This window comes from Cotesia typhae, unplaced genomic scaffold (genome assembly GCF_013202065.1).
Source record: "Cotesia typhae breed Kobodo isofemale line unplaced genomic scaffold, CoteBio_Ctyphae scaffold_13, whole genome shotgun sequence".
In the NCBI taxonomy this organism is placed as follows: Eukaryota; Metazoa; Arthropoda; class Insecta; order Hymenoptera; family Braconidae; genus Cotesia; species Cotesia typhae.
Genome location: NW_027423774.1, coordinates 7,388,445 through 7,400,353, shown reverse-complemented (window position 1 = coordinate 7,400,353; position 11,909 = coordinate 7,388,445). Strand labels below are relative to the sequence as shown.

The window sequence follows — 11,909 nt, the reverse complement described above, 5'->3', positions numbered from 1 at the left end:
GACTATAAATGAATTACCATTTGAAGAAAGAAAGAAAAGCTATAATATGTTACTTTTAGGACTGTGGTACGGTGAAAAAAATCACACTTCAATGCATTCTTTTATGCCTACCGAGATGTCTTCGAGAAATTATATACAGGTGTCAAAATTACTCTACCTAGAGGAAATGAAATTACTCTGAAAGCTATACTATTAATGGGCGTATGTGATTTACCAGCAAAGACTGACTGTTTAAATTTTGTGAATTTTAATGCAAAGTATGGATGTCCAGTATGTTATACTGAAGGTGAAATTTTACAAATCGGTGCTAGATCACATTTGCAAGTATACCCATACTGCGACAATCTGCGATTAAAAACTTCCGAAGAGTGTGAAAGACTAGCTTTACAAGCTACACCCGATAGCCCTCAATTCGGAATTAGAGGATCTACAGCGTTATCAAAATTAATGCCAGATTTTATGAATGGGATGTGCATTGATCGTATGCATGCCGTTGATGGTGGTGTTATAAAAAAAATTTTAACTTTGGTGCTTAATATTTCCTACAGACATGAACCATTTTCTTTATATGAAAGTACAGAAATGATAAATAATCGTTTAAAGGTTATCAAACCGCCTAAATTTGTCCACCGCATGCCAAGATCTACTAACGATTTAATTCACTGGAAAGCCTCAGAAATGAAAAATTTTTTCTATTATTATTTCATACCGGTATTTGAAGGCATTATGAAAATTGAATACTTCAATCATTGTTTGCTGTTAATTACTGCCATTTATTATTTAAGTTCTGATAGAGTAACGAGAATTATGATTGATCAAGCTGACGACTTATTAAATAAATTTGTTCGAGAATTTGAGCAATTATATGGTAAAAGATTTTCATCCATTAATGTTCATTTGTTATTGCATTTACCTAATTGTGTAAGACTGCAAGGACCGCTCTGGGCTCATGATTGCTATGCTTACGAAGATTACAACGGACAATTACTGCTTCAAATTCACGGTACTAGATACATAGGATCTCAAGTTGCTAATGGTCATAATCATTCAATAAAAATGATCAAATATATGGAAACTATTGAAAATGAAGACATTCGAGATTTTTGTAATAATAAAAAAAAACAATCCAAGATTACGGAAAAAGTATGTGATGATGGATACAGCGTAGGTTGCTACAAAACTCTTCAAGAAATTCCGAACATCATTATAAATGCTATGAATAATAGTAGGATAACAATAAACAATGTTTATATGTGTAAATTTTTAAGATTGTTAAAAAAAAATATATTATACGTATCAGAAGAATATACCAGAGAAGTAAAAACATGTACGTCAGTGGTAAAATATATTGATAACAATGTTGAAAAAATTGGCAAAATAATTTGCTTTGTAAAATATTTAAAATGTGAATGTCATCGAAATAACTGTAATTGTGAATTCAAATATTTTGCAGTGATTCATCAAATGGTAAAAAATAATTTTTATGTGGTGAATGGTAATAATTGTATGATTGAAAGCTCTAATTTTTTTTATACTGCTTCAAACACAAATATTGTCCAAGCTATTGAAGTAAATAATTTAATTGCACCTTGTATATATATTAATATTAATAACATTTCATATATTATACATCCTTTAAATGTAAAAGAACTTGAATAAATACAAACATCAGGGACAATTCTAATTTTATAACATGATTAATATAATTACCCCTAACTATTATTATAATTACTCCTGAAAAGCTCATCCATAAAATAAGTGTACATGATGAAATGCAATGAAAAATTTCTAAAAATAATCCTACTTCAATACTGATAAAACTAATTTTAATAATTAGGTTTGATCAGGTTGAAAAAAGGTTTTTGACTGGAAAAAATGAATAAAAAATAAGTCTGATTTCAACCTTATCAGACTGACTCCAACAAACAATTTCGTCAGCATCAATTCAGGTTCATGTTTTATTGTACAGAAGGACGTTCAGTGTCAAAAAAGCTTAAAAAGTTTATACTGATTTAAAACTGGAGAGCCTAAATAATACTTTGGTTTCATTCAGTTTGAACCTTGATGCTTACATCAGGCTCAACAGTTTGATTTTAGTTTCAATTCAGCTCAGTCAGTTTCATGCTAAGTTCAATTCAGCTTGAACAGTTTGACCTAAGCTCAAAATCAGTGTCAACAGCTTTAATTCAAGCTTCAAATTTTTGCCTCGGGTGGTGTCTCATTTCTCCTTGTTGTAATAGATGTATTAAGTAAATATGTATGGGTTGAACCCTTATTAGATAAATCTGCCAAGTCTGAGATGCAAGGATTTAAAAATATTTTTGACCGAAGTAATGGACGTAAACCTTTCATGATCCAAACAGATAAAGGAAAGGAATTTGTAGCAGGTACTGTGCAAGAATACTTAAAATCAAAAGACATATACTATAGAACTGCACGAAACCCCGATGTAAAAGCAAGTGTAGTAGAACGTGTTAACAGAACTTTGAAAGAACGAATGTGGCGGTATTTTAGTCATCGGAAAACTTATAAATACATTGATATTTTACAACAATTAGTTGAGGCTTATAATCATACAAAACATAGCTCGATAAGGATGGAGCCTGCATCAGTAAATTTAGATAACGCTGGGGAGGTGTTTCGTAATATTCAAAAACGATATCCAGTGATAAGACCTCGAAAAAAACTCTTTAAATATAAGGTGAATGATTATGTACGGATCAGTAAATATAAGTCTACGTTCGAGAAAGGTTATGGGGCTGGTTATACTAAAGAAATTTTTTAAGTTACAAAAACTAAACTACGCCAAAATATTCCTATTTATGAATTAAAAGATTTAAATGGTGAAGAAATTGATGGTTTTTTTCTATGAACAAGAAATAGTGTGAGTGATTAAGGATCTTGAAAAAGAAGAATTTCTGATTGAAAAAATCATTAAAACCAAAGGAAAAGGAAAAAATAAATAATATTTTGTAAAGTGGCAGGGATATCCAGACAAATTCAATTCTTGGGTTCTTGCATCAACAATATCAGAATGAATAAAACAGAGTTTCTTATGGTTTTACCAAGTGATAGTAGTATGAATTATTTTCCGGACAACACGGCAGCTCATTACACAACAATGCTACCAGATCATATTAAATTGGAAGGGCAATGGGTAGTAGGATTAAAAGAAATACAGTTCCCTGCAAGTTTTTTTCACATTCAGTCAAAAAAAGAAGGAGGGGTGTATTTAGTTAGCGCTGGCCCTGCCGGCTATGGAGTTCCTGATATATATTCAGATTTTTACTTACCCAGAGGACATTATACAGACCACAGGAAATTCATGTCCGCTTTGAATAACTTCCCTGATACTGCAGAACATTTTCACTTTAAAATAAATGATTCAGGATTTACCACTGTAAAAAGAATCTGTCAACCTCAGAAATGTAAAGATACCAGTCATCGTCTTCTGTTATCTTCAACTTTATTAGATATTTTAGGTTTTAACCGCTATGACGATAGAACCAATCAAACAGACTTTCTTTTAGGTACAAAAGGCAGTGATAGTTATGAATATATAAATGTAAGTGAAAGACCCTTCAGCTTGACAAGAGGGATACCCGATAGGTTTTTCATTTATTGCGATATTTGTGCTCCATATGTAACTGGAGACATAAATTCGTCGTTATTACGAGCAGTAACTTTAGAAACAAGTTTATATTCATACGGAATGACTATCACCAATAATTACGGCGCTCCTAATTATATACCCATTATATCGAATTCTTTTAGAACAATTGAAATAGATATAAGAAATAATAATGGTGATCCTATGTCATTTGAGTACGGGTCTTTGAACGTGACACTTCACTTTAAGAGAATTGATTAAAAAATGTCTCATTACATTGAATACTATAATAATCAGGCGGGTGGAGGTTATAAAGAAAAATATAATAGATTTGGTAAAGTTTTTGTCGGCTCTTATCAACATGGTCATGGAATAGGTGTTTTTCTGGGAGGACTCTTTCGTAGAGTAGTACCTTTTCTTGGAAAAGCAGCACGTGCAATAGGAAAAGAGGCTGTTCATACAGGGGTGAATGTATTAAGTGATGTTGCAACGGGTCAAGTACCTTTCAAACAATCATTGGAACACAGACTTACAGAAACAGGGATGAGATGATGCGTGGTCGGGGTATAAAAGCCAGCGAATACGTAGATTAACTCACAAAGTACATAACCGCGGAAGAGTGCGGAAGCATAGTAGTAAGAAAAAATACGCTACCAAAAAGAGGAAAACTTCAAAACAAAATAAACCTAAAGTGAAAAAATCTAAGAAGCGTGACGTTTATGATATATTTAATTAATACAAAATGTCATTTTTACATTCTCACTCAGAGGAGTGTGCAAAATCTGAACTAGATTTATTCACACTACCTCCAACGCAAACAAGTATTGAACAATCGCAATGGACATATTACAACCCTATGGCATCTTTATCGGACGATACTCCGATAGAATTTGTTATACCTGGACTCGGTGAAGAATACATTGACTTATCACATACTATGATAAAAATTAAAGCAAAAATTGTACAAAGTGATGGTACAGTTGCTGAAAATGATGTTGTGGGTCCAATAAATAATTTTTTACATTCAATGTTTAATCAAGTAGATGTCTTTTTCAATCAAAAAATCATTTCACCACCTAATAATGCCTACGCTTATAGAGCTTATATTGAATCATGTTTAAATTATGGAGTCGATGCAAAAACTACTCATCTTAAAATGGCGTTGTGGAGTATGGATACATTAGGGGAATTTGATAGTGTAGAAAAGGATAAAAATAAGGGTCTAAAAGATAGAATGACATTCACAACGAATGGAAAAGAGTTTGAAATGATGGGTCATTTACATTGTGATGTTTTTAATCAAGATAAATTTTTACTTAACGGAGTAGAAATGAGAATTCGTTTAGTTCGATCAAAAAACACATTTTGTCTTATGAATGGAAGTGAAAATAACTACATTATCAAGATTTTAGAGGCTATGTTAATAACGAGAAGAGTGAAAATTAACCCGAGTATTTTAATAGCTCATGCAAGAACATTGGGTCAAACAACTGCAAAGTATCCGCTTACTGGAGTTGAAGTAAAATCGTTTGTTTTATCCAAAGGAATACTTGGAAATACTATCGATAATGTGGTATTGGGCCAATTACCTAAAAGAATAATAGTTGGTTTTGTAGACAATAGAGCGTACAACGGTTCCAAAACACATAATCCTTTCAATTTTCAAACTTTTTCATTAAACTATCTTTGTTTATACATCGATGGCCAACAAGTATTGGGTAGGGCACTACAGCCGGAATTTGGTAAAGATAATTACTCTGAGGTAGAAGCATATAACACCTTATTTAGTGGAACGGGTGTACACTTCGAAAATACGGGGTCATGGATCACACGCTTAGATTATCAATATGGAAGCACTCTTTATGCTTTTGATTTAACACCAGACCTATCCGCAAATTTGGCTTCTCATTGGAATTTAGTTAAGAACGGAAGTCTCAGACTAGAAGTACGTTTTAGTAAAGCTCTTGAAGTTAATGTAAACTGCATTACATACTTAGAGTTTGATAACATTTTGGAAATTGATTCATCACGCCAGGTTATAGTAGATTATAATTAAAGAGAAATAGTGTATATTTTTATATAATGAGAGCAATATTTGGATTAGTGATGGCTGATCATCCGCTTCCTTGATTATTAAACAAAATTATTACTAGTAATTTTGGCTAAAAGTATATAACTAAAAGTTTTAAGAAGATGAATCAGTATTCAGTGTGACACCTCGCTGTACAGACAATTTTATGGACACTCTTCAATTAGTAAAACTTTTACCCTATACTGATGCAAGCGTTGGAGGAGTCTATCCATCAGACAAAATCCCCTGCATCTGGCCTAGACCCTGTGCAATTATTGCCAACACCGATGATCATACCAAACCCGGAACCCACTGGGTCGCATTCTTTGTCAATAAACATGGACACGGAATCTATTTCGACAGTTTCGGACGACCCCCCAGTGACTCTCGATTTATTCAGCGCCTTGGAAGAAATTGTAGAGGAGGATACAAGTGGAACCAGCAACAATTACAGGATATTAACTCCAATTATTGTGGTCAATATTGTATTGTTGTTCTTCATTGGCTTAGTAATAACAAATCCTTATCATCCTTTCTTAATTTGTTTGAGAAGGATACAAAACGAAACGACCGATCATTAATAAAAATGTTTAAAAAAATATTAAAAAAGAAAGATATGAAAAATAAATTAAAAAAACCGTTTAAAAATTTATCAGGAGGAGGACGTCTATATTCGCAATCAAGTGTTTCTAAATAATAAAATATATATATTTTGTAAAATAAAAATGTGACATTTATATCATAATTGTGAAAATTAGTTTATTACAAATTCAAAAAAAATTTTTAATTGTTATTATTTAACTAAGTAGACCCTTATCATGCTAGATTATAAATTATTTTTAATCGGAATTAAGTTATAATTACTATTAAGTAAAAAAAAAAAAAAAAAAGTTATATTCATTTTTTTTTCTTTATTTATCATTTTTACACCATTATTTTTTATTCATACTTATAAAACACTCTTATTATTATTATTATTATTATTATTATTATTATTATTATTATTTGTTATTAATTGCTCAGGGGTGTTTTCCCCGGAGTCCGACTCTCCGAGGGCCCAGCCTGAGCGCCATCCATTACTGCTGGACCACTCCGCACAACAAGGCGGTTAGTGATCGCAGCAGGCCAAAGTCATTTCCCTTAAGAGACGGAGAGAACCAAGTAAAACAGCCTTCTGCATCCTAACTGCCAAGAACTCAGCTTTTGATGAGCAAGCTGGAACTTTGGCAAGTGAGGATACAAAAGACTGTTTCATCCCTCCTAGGACGCCAACAATCAGGACGACAAGCTTGACACGGTAACCTGGGTAAAGTTTGCCAATTTCAAACAGGAGATCCTGATATATTTGTCTTTTGTGCTCTTCTTTGGCTGAGATGTTGTATTCAGCCGGGGCCGAGAACTCAATGACATAAATGTCACGAGTGGCCTAGTCGAAGAGCACAATATCAGGTTTGTTGTGATCTATCCGCCGGGTTGTTGCAAATGGCATGTTCCAATAAATTTTGCAACTGTCATTCTCAACAACCTGGGGAATATCTCCTGGCAAATAAGGCAGCACTGGTGTCACGTCAATACCGTAGCAATGACGAAGATAGTAGTACAGTACTCTCAGGGCAGCATTGTGACGCTGGATATATGCACCTCTCGCCAGCACTGGACATGCCGACAAAAGGTGCATAAGCGTCTCCGGATGTTGTCTACACCTCCTACAGGACGTGTCCGGAAGCTGCACCTGGAGCACCTTGCTACGGTACTCAAGAGTGTTAATGACACCATCTTGGCAGGCAAATATGAACCCTTCAGTCTCGGACATCAGGCCCGCTGACTTTAAGAAGGAAAACGTCAGCTGGATGGACAAGCCATGATCACGCACGTGTTTAAAGAACACGCTGTGCATGGACTTGTCCATCAGTTCGCCAAGGAGTAGTTTTTCCTCGGCGTTCCTGATGACGCTCTTAAATTCCTCCTTTCGGAGTTCCATAAGAGCGTTTATTTCTCCAAGACCAAGGGTTCTTGCCGCATATATTGCTGCCTTATACAAGAATGACCCCTTATGCGCATTTTCATGTTTATGTACAATTTGCATAAGAAAGTCATCCTCGTCTGCAGTGAAATTGACAACTTCGTGAGTTAAACCCAGGACCAAACGGTCGTGAAGCCGCTCCAAACTCTGCAAACCTCTCCCACCGATGGACCGGGAGAGGTATAATCTGGCGACTGATGAATTGGGGTGCATGCTCCGATTCATATTAATGATCTTACGGGTTTTGATGTCGAGATCTCGTAAATCCTTTCGGGTCCATTTCAGGACACCGAAAGAGTATAGTAAGACTGGGACAGCGAGCATGTTAGTAGCTGAGACTTTGTTTTTGCCGGAAAGTTCGGAGGACCAAATTTTCCGGAGTCTCCTAACATACTCGCTCTGGAGAGTTGTTCGGACTTCAGAGACCGCATGCATGCGGTGCTCTTCCATTCCTAGATATCTATACAACTCCCCGGCGTCTAATTGGCTTAAGACGCTCCCATCCACTAATTCGACATCATCACCAGTATCAGAGCACTTACCCCTCGCCAGATGTACGACCGCACACTTGTCCAACCCAAAAGACATTCCGACATCTCGTGTGTACTCTGCTACGATGTTGAGGGCCGCTTGTAGATGATCTTTATCAGCGCTATACAACTTCAGATCATCCATGTAAAGCAGATGGGTAATCGAATAGTTTCGATCACCCGGAGGCCCCACAGAGTACCCATGAGTTTTACGGAGAACAACAGATATAGGCAGCAGTGAAATGCAAAACAGCAGAGGGCTCAAGGAATCGCCTTGGAAGACCCCTCGTTTGTACTCTACAACTCCGGTTACGTGCAATGCGTTTCCACTTCCAATGTGAAATCGCGTTCGCCAGAGCTGCATTGTACGCCGAATACATTCCACTATTTCGGGATTGACTCCCAGGCATTTGAGTAGATATAAAATCAACTCATGTGGAGTTGAGTCAAATGCCTTGCGATAGTCAATCCAAGCCATTGACAGGTTGCGTTGATAGTAGATCGCATCTTGTAAGACGCATCGATCCACTATCAGGTTCTCCTTGCAACCTGACAGGCCTCTTTTAGTGCCACGTTGTTCATATATCTGTTGCCATACAGGCTCTATCTGCTGCAAGATACGGTTATTTAAAATTTTTGTAAAAATTTTATATACCGCATTCAAGCAGGTGATAGGCCTGAAATTCTTAGGGTCAGACAAGTCACCTTTTTTAGGTATCAGTACGGTTCGCCCTTCTACAAGCCAGTCCGGAATCGGATCGTCAGCTCTAATGTATGATGTAAATATGCGGGCCAGATGGAGGTGGGTAGAAGTAAACTTCTTCCACCAAAAGACATTAATGCCGTCTGGTCCCGGGGCAGCCCAATTTTTGCTGCCATTTAGAGCTGAACGAACTTCATCCACACTGACTGCAGGGCTCTCTTCATCAGCATTCTGCCGACGGTGTTCCCGACAGAATGCTTTGAAGTCGTGCAGAGCTGGAGTATTGGCGTTCACGTTTGGTTGATCTCCATACAACTCAGTCCAAAAAGCTTCCAACCGCTCAGGTGTTGGATAAGTCCCAGTAACATCGGTCTTTGCTGTCAGAAACCGTGAAGGGCTGGATCGAAACAACGAGTTGTCGACCAACCGCTTCAGCCTTTTGTCTAGTGACTTTTTGGCAGTCACTAGAGCCCGCAATTTATTAAGAGACTCTTCTTTGATGACAAGAAGAGTACTCTTGTTCAGTGTGTGATGACGCCACCGATGTTCAGCATCAATGCGTCGAATTCGGGGCGTGTATGCTTTTTGAGTTGTTTCGAACTCAATCACACACTGAATGCGGGAGACATGTTTCCGGGATCTGTCAATTTTGGAGCCAAGTTGTAAGATGCGCTGTCTCAACCTTGCCTCGATCGAGAGACAATGTCTCTCTCTCGGAAAAGCCGAAACTGCTGCACCATACACAACCTGGCTCACAGTGAGCAGGGTGGAGTCCTCCAGGATGGCTGCACGGAGATCTTCGTTTACCGCGTCAAGCTGTTGTTGGGAGTAAGTTATCTTTTTAGATATACTTACTTGCCGTCCTACAAAGGGATTGTTGTTGTCCAAGGAGGAACGGCGTCGCTCTTGGTGTAGTTGCGCCGGAAAGGAAAGTCTATTAGACTGCCTTCTGTCCGGCACAAGCGATCTTCTATTTCGCAAATAGAAGGGGAAGGCCGAAGATGAGCGGCATAATTACGCAGGTGTTTGGGCGTAAAATGCGCTAGCTCCGGATGCATATCACTCCAAAGAGTGTGCATCCGGGCCATATAGCCGCTCACCCCCGGCTCGCTACGTTGGTAGCACACCAAGAGATCGACTCTCAGTTCCTCCGTCCACTTAAAGTAAGTCCTTAAGTTGCCAGGGTCGTCATCTTTCATCGGGTCCGGCGTGCTCCTCCTACCTGATGAATGGTCCTCATCCGAAAAGGACCGGTTGTGGGGAGCACTTATTATTATTATTATTATTATTATTATTATTATTATTATTATTATTATTATTATTATTATTATTATTATTATTATTATTATTATTATTATTATTATTATTATTATTATTATTATTAATTATTATTATTATTATTATTATTATTATTATTATTATTATTATTATTATTATTATTATTATTATTATTATTATTATTATTATTATTATTATTATTATTATTATTATTATTATTATTATTATTATTATTATTATTATTATTATTATTATTATTATTATTATTATTATTATTATTATTATTATTATTATTATTATTATTATTATTATTATTATTATTATTATTATTATTATTATTATTATTATTATTATTATTATTATTATTATTATTATTATTATTATTATTATTATTATTATTATTATTATTATTATTATTATTATTATTATTATTATTATTATTATTATTATTATTATTATTATTATTATTATTATTATTATTATTATTATTATTATTATTATTATTATTATTATTATTATTATTATTATTATTATTATTATTATTATTATTATTATTATTATTATTATTATTATTATTATTATTATTATTATTATTATTATTATTATTATTATTATTATTATTATTATTATTATTATTATTATTATTATTATTATTATTATTATTATTATTATTATTATTATTATTATTATTATTATTATTATTATTATATTATTATTATTATTATTATTATTATTATTATTATTATTATTATTATTATTATTATTATTATTATTATTATTATTATTATTATTATTATTATTATTATTATTATTATTATTATTATTATTATTATTATTATTATTATTATTATTATTATTATTATTATTATTATTATTATTATTATTATTATTATTATTATTATTATTATTATTATTATTATTATTATTATTATTATTATTATTATTATTATTATTATTATTATTATTATTATTATTATTATTATTATTATTATTATTATTATTATTATTATTATTATTATTATTATTATTATTATTATTATTATTATTATTATTATTATTATTATTATTATTATTATTATTATTATTATTATTATTATTATTATTATTATTATTATTATTATTATTATTATTATTATTATTATTATTATTATTATTTCTATTATTATTATTGTTGCTACATATTTTTACCGAAGAGTCGGATTTTCTTTTTACAAGGTTCATTATTCACTATAGAGGGTAATGGTCTTTTTTGGGGAGAGAGCGAGATTTTATGAGCTCCTGAACTGTCCAATTTATCTCCTGTGATAATGAAGATGGTTCTTTTTCCAATTGATCAGCCTCAGATGACAACTCAAAAATATCATTCGATGCATCGTCCCCCAGAGTGATCACTGGAATAGCTGCAGTAACTGCAGTGCTCTCTTCTTCCAGCGTAATCACAGGAACTGGTGTGATAACTGAAGTCTCCTCCTCCTCCGGTTCTTCTGTTTCCAAGTTGTCAGTTTCTTGGGATACACACAAATCTGAAATTATAGAAATACAACATAAATAAATATACATAGTCTAATAGGTAAACAGCATAAAATATTATACATACCAACTCCTTTAATAAAAAAGGCCTCTAAAAGACCATAGATCAACTCTGTAGACTTTTCTACGATGAAATCATGCAAGCCACTTTGTCCTGAAAAATA

The 11,909-nt window shown here is 33.5% G+C and overlaps 1 protein-coding gene across 1 annotated transcript; it reads left to right on the top strand.

Annotated features, from left to right (window-relative positions):
• Positions 1–4,352: 4,352 nt before the first annotated feature.
• On the top strand, positions 4,353–5,666 carry LOC141535377 (uncharacterized protein F54H12.2-like). The gene has a single exon (XM_074255280.1). It carries the CDS (start codon positions 4,353–4,355, stop codon positions 5,664–5,666), a length of 1,314 nt encoding a protein of 437 aa, XP_074111381.1.
• Positions 5,667–11,909: the final 6,243 nt, after the last annotated feature.

Excerpts from the sequence above, each read along its gene's own strand:
- LOC141535377 (XM_074255280.1), top strand. The coding sequence starts at position 4,353 with ATGTCATTTTTACATTCTCACTCAGAGGAGTGTGCAAAATCTGAACTA.